Source organism: Pseudochaenichthys georgianus, chromosome 21 (assembly GCF_902827115.2).
Source record: "Pseudochaenichthys georgianus chromosome 21, fPseGeo1.2, whole genome shotgun sequence".
Lineage (NCBI taxonomy): Eukaryota > Metazoa > Chordata > Actinopteri > Perciformes > Channichthyidae > Pseudochaenichthys > Pseudochaenichthys georgianus.
In genome coordinates this window covers 39,406,008-39,424,598 of record NC_047523.1, presented here as the reverse complement: position 1 = coordinate 39,424,598, position 18,591 = coordinate 39,406,008, and the positions used below count along the sequence as shown (strand labels likewise).

At 40.8% G+C, this 18,591-nt stretch overlaps 1 protein-coding gene across 1 annotated transcript; it reads left to right on the top strand.

Moving 5' to 3' along the window:
• The first annotated feature begins 3,371 nt into the window (after positions 1-3,371).
• On the top strand, positions 3,372-10,729 carry LOC117466192 (E-selectin-like). The gene is made up of 8 exons (XM_034109323.2): positions 3,372-3,562; positions 4,049-4,084; positions 4,516-4,677; positions 4,748-4,906; positions 8,553-8,591; positions 8,803-8,964; positions 9,035-9,202; positions 10,469-10,729. Exons 1-8 carry the CDS (start codon positions 3,505-3,507, stop codon positions 10,534-10,536), a joined length of 852 nt encoding a protein of 283 aa, XP_033965214.1. The 5' UTR covers positions 3,372-3,504; the 3' UTR covers positions 10,537-10,729.
• The last annotated feature ends 7,862 nt before the right edge of the window (positions 10,730-18,591 follow it).

Below are 18,591 nucleotides of genomic sequence, written 5' to 3'. Positions count from 1 at the left end.
AAAATCTGTGATAGTGAGCACTTCTCCTTTGCCGAGATAATCCATCCCACCTCACAGGTGTGGCATATCAAGATGCTGATTAGACAGCATGATTATTGCACAGGTGTGCTTTAGGCTGGCCACAATAAAAGGCCACTCTGAAACGTGCAGTTTTGCTTTATTGGGGGGGTCTGGGGGGGTCTGAAAACCAGTCAGTATCTGGTGTTAGGGTTAGGGTAATGTTGTGAATCGAGTGGCCCATGGTGGTGGTGGGGTTATGGTATGGGTAGGCGTATGTTATGGACGACGAACACAGGCCACTCGATTCACAACATTACCCTAACCCTACCCCTAACCCTAACCCTACCCCTCACACCAGATACTGACTGGTTTTCGGACCCCCCCAATAAAGCAAAAATGCACGTTTCAGAGTGGCCTTTTATTGTGGCCATTCTAAGGCACACCTGGAGCAAAAACAAAAGTGTTGCGTTTATATTTTTGTTCAGTGTATGTACAGCAAAAATCGTTTATAAATGTGCTATATAAATAAAACTTGATTTGATAAATCAGAAAATACTGCATTAAAAAAGTCATTTCCTGCATTTGTCTACTGATAAAGTGTGATATACATAATGTACAGGCTTTCAGATTGCTGTAGTTCACTAAACAGAGACATTAACGACATGTTTGGTGTTGAAAATGTCAGAAAAAGTGAAAGAATGGGAGATAAATATCCCCAAATCTCAAAATGGTATTATATTTTGTGTGTGTTTGTGGTCCTCTTTTAGTTGAGACACTGTAGGTGAAGGATGCGTCAGGAAAAGACCAAACACTGGATGTCTTTCAGTCACCAACATGTGTTTTCGAGACACTGATACTAACGGGGAAATCATGCAGTACTCAAATGCCTCGTCTCTGTTCCCATACTCATTTGGGAGTGATTACCCATCAACCCCGGGGGTGCAGAGGAAAGGCAGCATTACCCCCGTTCTGCACGCTGTTTCTCTTTCAGAAACACAGAGGACTGTTTGTATGATGCGATCACAGACACGTTGCAAACGGTATCCGCCAAAAGTCGAGTCCAGTGTCTATGTAGAGTCATTTTTATTTGTTATAGTTTGGGAAGATTGAAAATCGGTAGGGAAAGCCAGCTAAGTCGGTAGGCGGTACAAATATGTCAAAAGCGGTAGACTACAGCCCAAATCGGTAGGCTTGGCAGGTATGGACAGTAGGCTACTTACAAACAGGCTCTGTGTACTGCAGTCAGATCAGTCACGTTTTACAAAAGCATCTTTAATAAGGATTGATATCAACAATTAATTGTACACACTGCAGTGAATGGACGTAAGAGGAGGGTGAATGTTCTACATAAAACACAGGTCTGTGTTTAGCCCCAAAATGATTCATTGGATTGCTCAAACAATGTTTTCCACAAAGTCCATGATATTGTTTACAGTCCACATTTCAAATTGATTACCCGGAAGACTGTGATCAGATGTCAGTGTTGTGAAATAACAAAAACACAGACAGGTCAAAGGATGGACCCTTTGTAAGGACACATTTGTGGGGGAAACTTCTGAAGCAATTGGAGTCAGGACTCAGAGAGACACGAGGAGAGCTGGAGCTTTGAAGGCAAACACTGACGGTTTATTTGGAGCTTCGGCCGGAGAATTCACAAGACATGTCATGGGCCACGAGTTGACCACAGGGTTGAGATGCCACAATCAGTTCTGAAGAACCCTCCTGTAGCTCCAGGTTTTAACTAGTTTGGAGTGTAATAAGCAACATTCTTTATCAGCGAGACTAAACAAATATGGACCCTGAATCTAACTAGAGCTGTCGTCCATAGAAAAGAACGTGCGCCAGGGAACCCACGTTCCTAAAAAAAAGGGCTTCCAGGTGTCCCTGAACAGTAAACTATCTCATGTCAGCTTGTGCTCGGTCATAAGCTGCCAACAACAATGCGCCCAAGCTGCTCCTCCTTAAGAGAGATAGCAGCAATACCCAAGGCCGTAGACCTGCCATGGGAAAGGAGACAGTGACAGGAGAAAATTATGATCTGTGTCAAAGGTTGAATACCTAAGCAAAACATTCCTCAACAACATTCATGTGAAGCAAACATAGATGCATAATCATGGTCCAGATGAGCTCTTAGTCACATGATCATGAAGTCACGGTCTTATAGTGTGCTTTTAGGTCCATCTTCAACTCTGGAAGGCTTCTGCTGGATCTCCATGTGCACAAATGCATTTTAAATGTGTATTTAGTTTGAAAGAATAAGGAAATTAAAATCAATAAAAAATGCAAATCTGTATGCTTTGAAGCAGAAAGCAAATGATTTGTGACAGGGCATCTCACAGCACCTATAAGTTACTCTAAATCAATTGTTTTTATTATTTATTCATGGCTTGTTATTTAGTTATTAAATGTATTTTATTTGTAATTGTTTATCATTTTGTTATGTATTTCTTAAATTGCAAAGTGAGAGGAGGCCAGTTAAAACCTATAACATGGCGGCAGTGGCTCAGTCTGTAAGGACTTGGCCTTGGAACCGCAGGGTCACCGGTCCATGTCCCAGTTGGACCAAATAAAGCACGGAGTGGACTAATAGCTGGAGAGATGCCAGTTCACCTCCTGGGCCCTGCTGACGTGCCCTTGAGCAAGGCACCGAACCCCCAACTGCTCCCTGGCACAGGACTGACTTGCTGCTTCTCCGCTCTGGACCTCTTCAAAATGCATGCGCTTGTGTTCACCTGTGTGTATTTGTACTGCGTCTTGTACAACACAAAAATGCATGCTCATGTGCACCTAAATACTTGTACTGTGTGTGTGAAAGAAAAATCTGAGTGGGGATACATAAAGGGTCTTCTTCATCTTCTTCCTCTGTCGTTTAAGCAAAAAAACATTTAGCATCAAACACATCTCCCTTTGTGTGCATGGATTTATTGTATGAGTAATGTTCTTTCGTGAGCTTCTTCCGGTTGTCATGGTGTCACAACAAAACACATTTTCAAAACAGAAAACTCAAATTTCCAATAAATATTTACAGTGTTTCTGGCAAACTAGCATCTGAACTATGTGTTGTTGTGTTGATGGGCCTTCAGCTGCCGAACCAACACGTATATAAAAGTGCACGTCTTGAATCATAACCAGTCACACCAGGAGCAGATGGAGGTAATTTAGTCATACCGTACATTAGATCAGTGGTTCCCAACCTTTTTCCCCAAGAGCCTCCCCAAATGACTCCTATTGGAATATAAATATTGGAGGAGGATTTAATTTGGTAAAAAAAAGAAATGTGTTAACCAAAGCAGGATAATGATAAAATCGTGTTTTTGTAAAATGCGCCCGATCCGACTGAAGTCCACGGAGGCGGTTTGTGTGTACAGCATGATGACCGTAACTCAGCTGAATGTTTACTATTTCCTAACTTCTTTGCTTTTTGTCTGATCGCCCTCAACAATTATTAACTGGTTCTGATCTTAACTGAAACCCTTTTGGCATCATTATTTCATTCCTGACAAAATGTGCGTGAGATATCTTGGAGTTTTTCTCCTGGTTTGGAATCCACAAGTGCTGCATGGTAAGGGAATTCAACTCTATTTAGACACTTCTGAATTTGTCTGGATATATATTATTTGAAAGTGATGGATGGCCTGTTTGTGGATTTTATTTTGTTGTCTAACTTATGCTGGTTCGCTATTTTTTTTTGTATAAATAAAGTCTTGGAGCGTATAACCCAACCGACTAGGCCAGTGTTTGTGAACGGACAAATAGAACCCCGTCACAACAATTTAAACCAATAAATGTCGTATAATTAACAAGGATAAACTGATGTTTTTTAGTGGATGAGTACTGCAGATATCACTGTTAAATCATTTGATCATTGGTTTTATTATGAAAACGTCAAGACCGGAAATATTGTTTTCAACCCGTAACTTTACATGGAGGCTGCCGCATACCTTAAATCATCTTCGTAATATCTATCAAACTATAGATATTGAACATATTGAACATATTGTATGTATTTTTTTTTCTTCTTCTCCTTCTGGACATGGTGGTTCTGCAGGTGGGGGGGACACTGTGACGAAACCTGTCTCTGGAGGTAGGCTTGGATTTGTATGAGAAATGTAATAGGACTGTTATATCTGTTAAATGTCGATTAGAATTATATATATATATATCTGCTTGTGAAGACAACAAATTACCTTAAAATTGAGAAAGCTAAAATGTTTAGGCTTTCTAAAATAAATGCTTAAAACCAACATCCCATTGCGAAATAGCCGCTTTATCTTTCAGGATCTTAGCAGCTCCAAAAAGGATGAAGAAATTGAAAGCAACATTTTATTCCTTTCTCCTTTTAGATATTATAATAACCCTCGTATACAATACGTTTTAAATTACAATTGTACTAGTTGACACAAATGAACAACGGTTAAAATGAAAAGGAAGGTTTTACATTTGAGGTGATTTACTCTGCTATGGCATCATGAAATAAGTATTTCTGAAATAACAAAAAAATTAAATCTATTTCAGTCGACACCTGTGGAACTCCCCCCCTGGTTACTGACGGTGACGTTGTGGAAAACACTGGAAGAAGTTTGCGGTACCAATGTGCTGCTCAATACCAACTAGTGGGTCCGGAGATGGTGGTATGTTACAGCGATGGCACGTGGTCCGAAGCACCCACCTGCAAAGGTAAAAACAAGTCCACTCTAACATTCAGAGAACTTGGCTGTGTAAATAAACGTGTTGTTTCTTTTTCCAGCCACCTTCTGTTCTGTGAACACTGATGAACTTTCTCACATAAAATCTGTTGGAGTCAGATATATAAATGATGGTGAAGAAGAGAATTTGGAATGTTCCAGTTCTGTTTTCCATTTTTCTGAAGCCCGGTGCACTCGTGGGAAAGTTAAGCTTTCTGAATGTAAGTATAATTTAAAGCTTGTTACATATTCAATGCCATTAAAATGTTTGTGAACATTATTGTTTAAAAGACTTAGGCTGCAGTCCAATAGTCCATTTAGCTTAGGAACCTTCTTAACGGAGTGAAATGACCCGGAAGTCCCTCGGTGGCAGCCATGATAAGTGCCGTTCCAATTCTCTAGATGAAAGGAAAGGAGGTTTCAAACTTCCTTTATAACCTCCTTTAGCTTAGGAACCGCTGGACCTCCCTAACCGAAAGGAGAGGAGGAAATGCTGCCCCACAATGCATTGCAGCCGCAGCATTTGCCATCACTCAACAGTCGGCCGTTCACGGAAACAACCGATTATGACCGAGAAATGATATCATGAAAGTTACGGTGCTTATTAAGCATTTGAAAACGTAGGTGGTAAGTTGCCAAAGTGCTTTGTTTTCAACGTTCGTCAGTATTATAATCAAAAAGAGAAATATGAACGTTAATTTTTACTGAAATGATCAAATAAAGTCAACATTTCACTGAGCTGTGTGGGGTTTGTTCAACTTTTAAAAGATGTTTGAATGGTGATATACACAGAGATAGATGTTAAGGACTAACGTTTATAATAAATACATCTGTATTGATTTTAAGATCTTTAGTTCATACACGAGCATAAGTTTCACTTTCCTTTTTTATTTCAATTCCAACTTTGGTCTTGAAGAATATGTTTCTCTGTTGTCCACGTTCATAAAGCAAAGCAGCAGCATCAGAGCACGGTGCAGAGTCTCTAGATGAGTCCCTCGTTCTTATTGAACATCCATGTTGTCGTCCGCTGTATAGAAAACTGTAGTTTCTAGTTTCCCCACAGCAGCAGACGCACATTTATGACCTCCACTGGCGCATCATAAACACGTCGGATAGTGAAAGTGCAGTAATTTAGTCGAATACCCAAGCAACTTCTCAGTTTTGTTGCTTTTTGGTCAAGTCCCGAGTATGACCACACCCCCAAAGATACTGCAGTCAATAGAGTGCCACAGTGACGTGTCCTAAAACCCGGAAGTAAACTCCTTCTGGTTCCCTCGACAAAAACGCTAGGATTTGGGAAAATATCTGGAAATAAGGTCTGCGGTTGAGACACATTTAAGAGACGGGTCACGTTTTGTTCAGCCGGATAATCTCCACATGTCTATCCTACTTTTATCATTTTCGAATCATAAATCTAGTCGCCGGAAGAAAAATGCTAACGTTATGCTATAAAGGAACTACAGCAGGGTCGCTGCTTCAACGTCACGCCGACTTCAGATCCATATTCAAACACACAGACTCTAAATGGAACAAGTTGAAGCGTTTGTTTGAACAGTTTGCAGGAGGCAGGGACTTGCTTTCAAGCAGAACAGAAACAAATGTAGAGGAGTGTTTACCTGTTACTTGGTAACAACCATCGTTTTTCAGACACGTCGACTCTTCAGAAATCACCAGCGGGGTCACTGCTGATGGATTTAATGTCGTAGAACAAAACGTGATCCGTCTCTTAAATGTGTCTCAACCTCAGACCTTATTTCCAGCTATTTTCCAAAATCCTATGGAGAAATCCAATTGCTTTTTGGTTGAGGAACCGGAAGTGGTGAAATGCTAACTTGCTCAATCTAACGTAGCTAAAATGTATACATCTGTAAACCGTTCATAGTGTTGGCTGTGTGAGGGTGCAGTGTGCCCCTGTTGAAGCCTTACATTGGAAACAGCTGATGGCGGCTTCTTAAAGGCCTGATAACATTCGCAATGGTTGCCAGACAGTTAAGCAGATAGTATTTACTTCCAGAGGTGGGGGAAGTACTCAAATCTTGTACTTGAGTAAAAGTAGAAATACCAGAGTGTTACAAGTCCTGCATTCAAAATGTTCTTCAAGAAAAAGGTGTTGGCATCAAAATATAGTTAAAGTACCAAAAGTAAAAGTAGTCATTCTGCAGATTGGTCCATTTCAGAATAATATATATGATATGTTTTGATTATAATTATTCATTAACCGAGCAAGACCACACCCCTAAAGATACTGCTGTCTATACTGCAAGTATCTTGCTCAAGGATTAATCGACATGTTGACTACATGGGCTGGGATCGAACTCACGACCTTCTGGTTGAAAGAAGACCGCACTCGTAGCTACAGTCGCCCATCTGCCTTACATTGGAAACAGCTGATGACGGCTTCTTAATGGCCTGATTAAAATCGCAATGGTTGTAAATATACTGTAATTGGAAAATAATCAAGTGGGGTGTCCTTGTTTTGTCCGTCTTTGAGCCAGGGCTCCCTATTTTTGTTTTATTCTTGGTTTTAGAATTAATTCAGTAATGGTGTGTGTCTAACACAAACATAATAAATCATAGTGTTTCTCAAATGAAGGGGGAAAATAACGAAATAAAGTAATGTATCAAGACGAGTTATTACTTTCTTCTTTTACTTGGCATTCTTCACAAATACACAGACATTGCAGCACATCGTTTCAGGTCTTTGTACAGCCTTTCTCAGCAGTATATGAAAACTTGGTGATGCAGTGGCGTTTTCTCCTGGAGACCAAGGGAAGACAGGCTTCTCCTGGTTTTTCAGCCTTTGTTATCATTTTGATCATTACAAATATATATTCTTGTCTGTGGTTGTTTCGGCGTTCAGGGCATACAAGAGGTGTAACATTATTTGAATACCAAAACTATATTGAAATAGAGTCTCGCTTGAACAGCAGCTACGTAGCTGTAACATTACTGGGTTGTTTGGTGATAACTACCAAAGTAAAGTAACTTCAGACGCAGACGTCACGTAGCTTCTCAGACGAGAGGGGTGGCGACGAGAGTGCCACGTTACTTCTCTCACGGCATTGTAGGCGACGATCGACACGATTGGCTGTTCAGTTAGTTCAGTCTTTGGCACAAATCACACCTCATAAACTACAAGCTACATCACTGTTGCATAGCTGCGTGTCACAACCGCTAAGCTAAAGGCGGCTAATGTCCAGCTGGATGGCGTTTAGTAGTCGCATTTAGCCTCTTGTTATCATCCACCATTTTTATGACACATAAAAGCTTCGGATATTCACTGCCAGTGGGGTAATATCAGATGCATTTTTTGTCAAAGGACAAAACGTGAAAATCTAACCCATCAAGTGGTAAAATGCTAACTAATTCCATGTTTTAGGACTCATTCCCTCCATACTTGATGAGTATCTGTGAACGTGTGTAGTGAAAAATGTAAATCAGCATTTTTCACATTTTTGTCACCTTGCTGATAGTTCTTTATTTTTACTGTTAGCGCATTTATCTATTTCTTATTGAACTACCACAATAAAAATACTCTGCTAAGAATTGTTGAAATTAATGTTCATGTTGCTCTGTGTCAGCTGACTGTGTAAATAGGCCACTTTTTTCTCACAAATCCACCATATTCAATGTATGAGGTGATAATATGCCAGTGCTGTTCTGCTGCCCTCAAGTAGTAAAAAAGACCAAGAACTATTAAAACATGTTTAATTTAAATAACAGATATATAATCCAAAACTGCATTTTGGTGAGAGACCAGGGAACTTTTGTTCAAAGAAAACCACCATATTTTGTGATTCATAAAAGTAAACATTTTAAAATGTATTTTTTTTTGTTCTTCTTCTACTGGACATGGTGGTTCTGCAGGTGTGGGGGACATTACTACGACGAAACCTGTCTCCAGAGGTAGGCTTGGATTTGTATGAGAAATGTAATAGGACTGTTATAGTATAACATAACCCTCATACAATATGTTTGACATTACAATTGTACTGGTTGACACAAATGAACAACAGTTAAAATGACAAAGAAGGTTTTACATTTGAGGTGATTTACTCTGCTATGGCATCTTGAAATAAGTATTTCTGAAATAACAAAAAAATTAAATATATTTCAGTCGACACCTGTGGAGCTCGCCCCCTGGTTACTGACGGTGACGTTGTGGAAAACACTGGAAGGAGTTTGCGGTACCAATGCGCTGCTCATTACGAACGAGTGGGTCCGAAGATGGTGGTATGTTACAGCGATGGCACGTGGTCCGAAGCACCCACCTGCAAAGGTAAAAACAAGTGCACTCTAACATTCAGAGAACTTGGCTGTGTAAATAAACATGTTGTTTCTTTTTCCAGCCACCTTCTGTTCTGTGGACACTGATGAACTTTCTCACGTAAAATCTGTTGGAGTCAGATTTATATATGATGGTGAAGAAGAGAATTTGGAATGTTCCACGCATGGCACGTTTTTTGATAAGTTTTCTAAAGCCCGGTGCACTCATGGGAAAGTTACGCTTTCTGAATGTAAGTATAATTTAAAGCTTGTTACATATTCAATGCCATTAAAATATTTTTGAACATTGTTGTTTAAAAGACATAACTTACGGAAAGCAAGAACTAAGTAATTTAGTCGAATACCCAAGTAACTTCTCAGTTTTGTTGCTTTTTGGTCAAGTCCCGAGTAAGACCACACCCCCAAAGATACTGCAGTCAATAGAGAGCCACAGTGACGTGTCCTAAAACCCGGAAGTAAACTCCTTCTGGTTCCCTCGACAAAAACGCTAGGGTTTGGGAAAATATCTGGAAATAAGGTCTGCGGTTGAGACACATTTAAGAGACGGATCACGTTTTGTTCAGCCAGATAATCTCCACATGTCTATCCTACTTTTATCATTTTCGAATCATAAATCTAGTCGCCGGAAGCAAAATGCTAACGTTATGCTATAAAGGAACTACAGCAGGGTCGCTGCTTCAACGTCACGCCAACTTAAGATCCATATTCAAACACACAGACTCTAAATGGAACGAGTTGAAGCGTTTGTTTGAACAGTTTGCAGGAGGCAGGGACTTGCTTTCAAGCAGAGCAGAAACTAACTTAGAGGAGTGTCTACGTATTCGGCGTAATGACGTTCAACGGCCTCGACAACTTCTGTAGTCCTATTCAGCCACTTGGTAACAACCATCGTTTCTCAGACACGTGAACTCTTCACGTGTAAAGGTGCAGCTAGTCTGAATGACTTTGTAGACTGCAGGGTAGCTTGTGGATTTGCTCCAGGTGGAACTAAAGTCTGATTCAACACTTGGTTAGATTTCACATCATTCATCCACATCTGCAGAGTAACTACAACTATGTGTAGTGGAGTAGAAGTACAAAGTAGCATAAAATGGAAATACTCAAGTACAATAAAAGTATCTCAAAGTTGTACTGAAGTACAGTACTTGAGTAAATGTACTTGGTTACTTCGCACCTCGGTTGACTTCCTGCTAAGAGAAGCTAACCCCTGCTAGCTACATGTTTAGCATAAGCAAATGAAGTTGATCTCTTCAATCCCAAAAACTATTTATTTCAAAGATAATTTCACAGTTGTGGCTTTGTACTCAAGTGACACCATCAAATTCGCAGTCAACACTTGCCTACATTACCCACAAAGCCACTCAGTCGCAGTTAAATCAGTCACTTTAATGTGTATTTGTTGGTAGTGGCTAATGTAGCCTGGAGCCTTTAGCAGCTCCACATTTTACCATATTTTGTTTTCATTTCTTATGATATTGTTTTTTGTTTTTCACCAGGTTTTATGCAAAGATCTAGTGCCAGTTGGAATGTAATGCTGCCGTTGGATTGGCTCTCTCCACACTGACACATCCTGGAAACTTTTGAGGGTTAAGATTGTGAGACACTTTGTGTTTTCTCGAATGTCTGGCTTTTCATATGGTTCTGTGAATGCCTCACTACTGTAGGAGGAAGTGACTGTGTGCTTAAAGGTGCAAAAATAACTCGACAGATACAGTGTGTATTTCATCGAGAGGTCTCAATAAAGTATTCAACCCTTAGACGCCTTTTAATTTTTTTTGCAGGATTCTTGTATTTTGTTACTTCTTTCATGAAATGTTTGACATACTATACTGTAATTTCTTTCACACTTGCCTTATCAGACATACCATACTATTGTTTTACATTTATACATGCCCCACCAGAAGAAACATTTGAAAAATAACCCCAGATGATGACTTCTAGTAGTTACATCTAAATAGAGGAGAGCAACGATCTGGGTACTTTCCCTCTATGCAAGACCACGCCCCTTTTGGGTAAAAACGCTTGCTGTCATTTGAATGGATTTTACATATTTCACATCAAAATGTTTATAATACCAGCCCTTTTTTTATCTACAAGGAGCCCAGTTAGGATGGTCAGTTAGGCAAACTATTAAATAATGTTATTAGAGATCGTTGTGAAGCTGACAATTGAGCGGCCCGACCAAGCAAGGAGGCAGAGGCAGAACGTCCAAAAATATAACCTGGCGTGGGCATTTATTAAAAACATGGGCACAAAGTTCACCGCCTCAATCTGCGGTTCTCCTTTCACCCATCCTGCAGCCACAAGGATCTCACACACACACACAGCCCTCTCAACAGACAGGGCAACAGAGCCTAAATACCCACACTCCAATCATCACAACAAGACACAGGTGAGGGGGGAGGAGACAACACAGGACACCAGGTGCACACAATCATCAGCCACAGACAACCTATACTGTGCAATCACGCCAACAAAGTGCCATATCACCCGGCCTGAAGCCGTCAGTCCATAGTGACGAAGCCACCTTCGCCACTATGGACTAGTCGCTTTACCGCACCGTTGTGACGAAAAGGGAGCTGAGCCAGAAGGCAAAGCTCTCTGTCTACCAGGCCATTTTCGTTCCTACCCTCACCTATGGTCATGAAGGATGGGTCATGACCGAAAGAACGAGATCGCGGATACAAGCGGCCGAGATGGGTTTTCTCCGCAGGGTGGCTGGTGTCTCCCTAACGGCCCCTACACACGGCGGCGTGCGTTGCCGCTTCAACGCTTCTGCCCATTCACTTTGAATGGGGTGACGTCACGATTCGCCGAACTGCATTGTGGGAGCAAAGCGTAGCTTCTCTCGAGGTGCTCGCTGCAAAAGTAGAGCAATGTTCTACTTTTGCCGCCTCGACGGAGGCGTCAGCCAATCAAATCCCTCGTATGTAAATCTGACAGTACAAGCACTAGCCAATCAAACCGGGTGTATGTTGGGAGAGCCAGACCGCAGTTATTTCCCATATGTCAACAAAAGGAGGAGAACATTATCGTGGCGGTAGGGAATCACCCGGTACTCTATGACCAGTCCCTCTTTACATACAGGGATACAAACCGGAGGAGCCAGGCATGGGGGGAGGTGGCAGAGGCAGTGGGGGAAACTGGTAGGTTTTCGCTTGTTTGGGGAGTTTATATCCAATGTATTTCGTTTGAATGGACAGCTAGCAGCATAGACAGTATATTTAGCCAGCATGGATGTAGCATGAATGCTTTGCTTTGTGTGTCCGGGGCGGGACATTCATGTGGTTGGTTGTTGGACGGGCTGCTCGCATTGACTCCCCAAACCCAAGACACGCCCACCGCCAAGCGGCAACGCACGCCGCCGTGTGTAGGGGCCGTTAGGGATAAGGTGAGAATTTCGGTCATCAGGGAGGGACTCGGAGTTGAGCCGCTCCTCCTTCGCGTCGAAAGGAGCCAGTTGAGGTGGTTCGGGCACCTAGTTAGGATGCCACCTGGGCACCTCCCTAGGGAGGTGTTCCAGGCACGTCCAGCTGGGAAGAGACCAAGGGGTAGACCTTGGACCAGGTGGAGGGATTATATCTCTTCGCTGGCCTGGGAGCGCCTTGGGATCCCCCAGTCAGTGCTGGTTGATGTCACCAGGGAAAAGAAAGTTTGGGGCTCTCTGCTGGAACTGCTACCCCCGAGACCCGACCACGGATAAGCGGGAGAAGATGGATGGATGGATGGATGGAGATCGTTGATCGGCCTCTTTATGGTTCAATTTAAATCAATAGTGTGGTCGATGTCTGGTCGGTCTGCCGATGGGGGGTGGCAGGCAGCAGTAAGACACTGAGACTGTGATTTATGAATTAGATCCTTTCTTTTAAAGTCCTTTAGTAAAGTAAAGTAAAGAGACCGTGACTCAGGATTTATTTGTGGTTTGAGGTGCAATATATGACCCAGCAGAATTTAGGCACAAAGAAACTAATGTTTTCCTCTTTGCTCTGATGCCTTGTTTGCGCTAGAAAGTGGGCGCCCCAGACGAGAGAGGGTAATGAAACATACTGTAATAATAGTTTAGATATAATATATAAACATTATTGTACATTTAGACTAGTGTTAATTTCGTCAGCCATTTTTTTATTTAGTTTTAGTCTTAGTCATGTGTTAAATTTCCTTTTTAGTTTTAGTCATATTTAGTCACCTTCATCCTGTTTTTATTTAGTCAAGTTTTAGTCGACTAAAAGTCTGAGCATTTTAGTCTTATTTTAGTCGACTAAAACAGTAAACATTTTAGTCAAGATTTAGTCGACTAAAAGTCTGATCATTTTAGTCTTATTTTAGTCAAAGAAAACTAATTATTTTAGTCTACTTTTTGTCAATGAAAACTGTTGAGTCTTTTTTAGTCATCAGATTATATAGAACATTTCAGTCAAACTAGTCTAGCCAAAACCAATAATTTGTCATTCTAGTATATAAATAAATAAGATTATCTTGTCCTTATTTGATGAAAAACACAGGTTGAATGATTTAAGAATACAGCTTTGCAGAGAGTATCTGGTCAGGTTTGTGGTGTTTTTACCGGCTGTGTTATGGCCACATTGCTTCCCTTCTGATAAAACAATGCATTCGCTTTTTTTCTCCGCCTCATTGTAGCGAAAATGGGCCCAAATATCACATCGTTTCTTTCTCCCAAGCAGTGGTGGCTTTAGACTTTTTCGTTGTCAGTCATTTAGACGGACAGGATTGTAACATTTCCGTCATAATCCATTATTACCCGTCGAGTGCACAATGTATCACTCACTCGCGCTGACGGGGGGGTATTCGGTTAACGCGACCACTGCTCCCAAGCCCTGTTGTTGCCATTTTATTTTCTGTTAAATAAGGTTAGTTAGACCATGAGTTAGACCCGAGTCTTTCTGACCGTTCATATTGTGCCGCTACCCGGTGTAATTCAAATCTACCGCCGCGCGCAGCACAGAAACAGCTGCTGCTCTGCCGCAGCACCGGAAATGGAACTGCTGGGAGAAAAACTGACTATCAGAGATGTAACGTTATCTTTGATAATATTTCGTCTCCTCATTTTTCGTCAACGAAAGTAAAGAGAGATTTTGTCATAGTTTTTATTTAGCAAACTACATTTTCGTCTCGTCACTTTTCGTCAACGATATTGCATGATTTCGTTACAGTTATTGTGTACTGCCGTCGTTACCGTCTCGTCATCGTCTCGTTTTCGTCATGGAAAAAAAGGTCGTTGAAGAACATATTTCGTCATAGTTTTAGTCAACGAAATTAACACTAATTTAGACACATACATTCTGAGGATAATTAGTTCATTTTTATTTTAAATATATAGAAAATTAATTTGAAAAAAACAAACAATTTCCACCGAGGGGGGGGGGGGGCGCCACCCTATACTGAACAGCCGCCACTGTTACTATTATAACGTTCTTATATGGGTGTTTCAACACACTGGTATGGACGATAGCCATGATATTTAAGGTATAACAAAAAAAAACACTTTGGATAATATTGTTTGAGTATAACTGTGCCTCTTTAAAGGGGACCTATCATGCAAAATGCACTTTGTGATGGCTTTTATACATAAATATGTGTCCCCGGTGCGTCGGGAAACTCACGCAGTGTCGGAAAATAAAACCCTCTCTCTTTTCCTCCGTACCCAAATCTTTTTAAAAATGGGGGTACAACGAGCAGATACATATTTGAAAGTTGCTATCAGAAACAATGCCTGACGTGTTTTGGACGTCTTTGTTTACATTAGCACGCCTCGCTAACACTCAGAGCTAATCTGTGCTGGAGAGCACGTGTGTTTAAAAAGCAGGAAATAAAAAAAGAACTCACCTTGTGATAAACCCGCAAGAGGAAAAGCATTTGAGATCCATACTGTTTCAGAAATAATCCTTGATGTGGTTTAGAACAGGATGGCGTTTTATCACAGCCGAATTTAACTTTATCTCCGGTAGAATTCTGATCAGGCATTAGCTCCGCCTCCTCTTTCTTTTTTTCAAGCTAAGGACCCAAAATCCGCGTTTCTCTAACAGGGCTGCAAAAGAGGGGTTTGAGCAGTATGAGGCATGACTACAATGGGGGAACTGTTTGGTATTTTAAGCAAAAAACTTCACAGACATGTTTTGTAGGTTTGGCCCTACAATATATGTTTCTTTAATCATTTTAGTTTCTTTTCAATTCTCCTTTTACCGAATTCCACACACACAGCTGAGTGTAATTTGTAAAAGAAATTACGCACAGTAAACAAAAGAAAAACATATTTTACTTTTAAAAGGGCCCTATTCTGCTCATTTTCAGGTTCATATTTATCTTTTGTTCCTCTACTGTGACATGCTCTAAAAGTCCTCTATTGTGCAAAATGCACTTTTTTATGTATTGAATATATATGACTCCCCTGTGTTTTAAGAGACTGACAAAGTTTCAGGAAAAGAGGTAGACTGTCTCTCTTTCCCTCCTGATCCAAACATGTGGAAGCCGCAAAAGAAATGGGCAAGTTAGGTTTCGGGTTCATACGTGACGTAAAATTAATCTTTGACATAATTTGTGGGTTGTACGGCATTAGCAACAAACGACCACAGTTAGCATCCGCCCACCCTCTTACCTGAATCCCCTGCCGCAGCACCTCTGAGTGTCTGTGACATAACCAGAGCAGCATCCATCTACACTACAGTATCCATTACAGCAGGTGGTGGTATTTACTTTTAAACCTAGTTTGAAAACATATTTGTAATAAAAAAAAATTGAATTAAAACTGATGTGCATGCACCGTAGGCTACTGTAAACGTGAGTCTTTCTGTCCATGTATCAGCATACTTTGCAGTCAGAGGCGGATCTACCGGGGTGGCATGGGGTGGCAACTGCAACCCTACAAATAGGCCTTGCCACCCCAGTTGGCAGCTTTGTTTTGAAAGAAAAGTTGCTGCTCATCGGACATTTATGAGAGAAAGTCTCTAATGTCCCAGTGCAAGTGAATGCAGCACAAGATTCAAGTCTTGTAACCCCTCCCCCGGCCCTGGCGCGATCGTGGAAATATGATTGGCGGCGATTTCATTTGAACGGGACGGCGCAACACGAGAAGCATTCGGACCGAAGTAGACAGGAATGAGGTATTTGCGGTCTACAATGACAGAGAAGAGACTGTCAAGTTTGGCTGTACTCAGCATTGAATCAAAACGCACTAAAGCTTTAGATCTTAATACGTTTGTGAGGCGTTTTGCTGAACAAGATGGTAATCGCCGCATTCAGCTGTTAAGCCTCGGCTCTTACACACCGAGCCAATTATCGGCGTCGATAGATGTCGTGCCGCCGATGAGCGTCGTGTCACCCTACTCAGATTGGTCGCACCGCCGCGCACCGTTGTGTCTTTTCAGCCGTGCCAACACCTTCCGCCGCCGATACGACATGTTGAATCGGAGGGCCGTCGGCCAAATGAATCACTCTGATTGGCTGTTCAGCTTAGCGAATCAGTGCATTAGAAGCTAAACAGAAGTGAGTGACCCAAACAAACGATTAAGAAGGCAAATCTGAGATTTCATTTAACTCCAGCTCTCGACACAGGTTCGTGAAAGCCCCGTGAGCTACGCAAACACTATTTGTTGTTTGTTTATATCACGCAGTCTGTTCTTCTTCTCTCGGTGTATCACACAGTCTCATAGATGTATAATAAGAACTGAATGCAGCGTGGGAGGCGGGACCTCGTTCATTCCTATGAGAGTTGCTCATTGGCGCATGAAGACTTTTGAGAGAGCGAAATGTCACGAAAGGAGAGTTATTGCCACTCACGCATGTGCAGTTCGTACGTGCAACCTGGCCATCGGCTGAAGTCTTTGCGGTGTGTTCCAGTGCGAAACATGGCCGAGATGCAGGAGACGTGAGGCGACGTGAGCTGACGTGAGCTGACGTTCCGTCGGGACGTGTTCTTTGGTGTTCTTTGGTGTCAGTTTGGTGTGTAGAGGCTTTTATAGGCGTGCCTTGATGCTCTGCACACGGATGACTCGATGAGCATAACAAACTGTTAAGATGATGAACTTACGTGTGTAAATATATTTTTTCTTTGTGGGGGTCTGCCCCCAAAAAACTGTTTTAAGTCCTGAGAAAGTCAAATAAGACGGTGTGTAAAACTACACTGCCCAGCCAAACAAAAAGTAACCACTTTGATTTAACTACGCCAGTATGGGTATTCCACTGGATAATAACTGATGCAGTTAGTCACTTCTTTAATGTGTGTTCTTTCTGATGTAAAGTCAAGGTTGTAACTGTTTGCAGTAAAGTTGTGGGGCGCTGAACTGTTCCTTTGAATCTTTTGAATTTTGATATATGATCGTAATTACTTGTCTTTCCTATTTGAAGGAGGGTGAGCATCTTGAAGAACATTCATCATTAACTCCTCCAAAATATATAGTTTATTAAATAATAACACTGAATATGTGAATCATAACAGTGATTGACAGCTGATAGGAATAATATGATTGTTAATATTATCATATTCATTCAGACAAACATCGATGAGACTGTTAATTAATGTACTTATTGCAGCATTCTGCATAGATTTGGTTCCCCTGCTGGTCTAAGAGTGAAACACACTCATTCAGTTATTGTTCAGTTAAAATTCATTAAATTATGTCTGCCACCTTATATTTATATTTAAGGCTTTACTGATGTGCCACAATAATGTCACCTATGTTATTGAGTTAAAGTATCAATATTGTGGATTTCCAAGTTAACATTGATTGATATGACTGCGATTAAATCAGCATATACTTCTGCCAGGGGATGCCACCGCTCAAAATCTCCTGCCACCCTCTTGCCACCCCGTGAATATTTTTCTTACATTTAAGGTACTTTAGCGTTACTTGTGAATTAAAATGTATTTGTTCTGAGTGTTTTAACATATATATCTTTATACAACTTGTGTTTATATATCACATACAGTGCTCCTTGGAGTTTCTTAGATACAGTCATTTTGGTATCATACCATATTAAGTCTTTAGCCACACAGACACATTATAATGGGTACATTAAGGAATTCATAAAGAAATTAAATAATAAAGACATAAATCTAGAGATGTTTGCATTTTATTGAGAAATAAATACAGTTGCACAGTGGATGATTGTATTTACATTTTGGTTTTCTTCCATTCTTTTCCCTTTATTTGGGCTCTTGGTGTGACTTTGAGAAAAAAACCTAAAACAAGGTGTAAATGATAGGAATAAAATTACGGCAAAAGTGTTTAAGGATTTGTAAACTAATGTTGTAATGTAAAGTGAGATATATTCCATCTGTATATATAATATCTTGCTTTATATCTTGTTATTGTTCATTTGTAAATTCAACATGAATATTTTCTACTTTCTTGTTTATTTATTGTCTTTTAATTTGTATTGTACAATGCCATGTCTTTGTATGCGGCTGCAACACAAACATTTCCCAAATTGGGATCAATAAAGTACTTATTATCTTATCTTATTATATTTACTCCACACGTTTTAAGTTAGTATGTATGCATGTATGTATGTAAGTTGTATCTGGGGAAGACCAAAATACATATACCAGCAATTCTCTCAGCTCCCAGCAATTGTTACAACTTAATGTTTTACTTAATTTCTG

Excerpts from the sequence above, each read along its gene's own strand:
- LOC117466192 (XM_034109323.2), top strand. The coding sequence starts at position 3,505 with ATGTGCGTGAGATATCTTGGAGTTTTTCTCCTGGTTTGGAATCCACAA. Across the intron at positions 3,563-4,048 it reads GAATCCACAAGTGCTGCATG|GTGGGGGGGACACTGTGACG; the intron begins GTAAGGGAATTC and ends GTGGTTCTGCAG. Across the intron at positions 4,085-4,515 it reads GACGAAACCTGTCTCTGGAG|TCGACACCTGTGGAACTCCC; the intron begins GTAGGCTTGGAT and ends AATCTATTTCAG.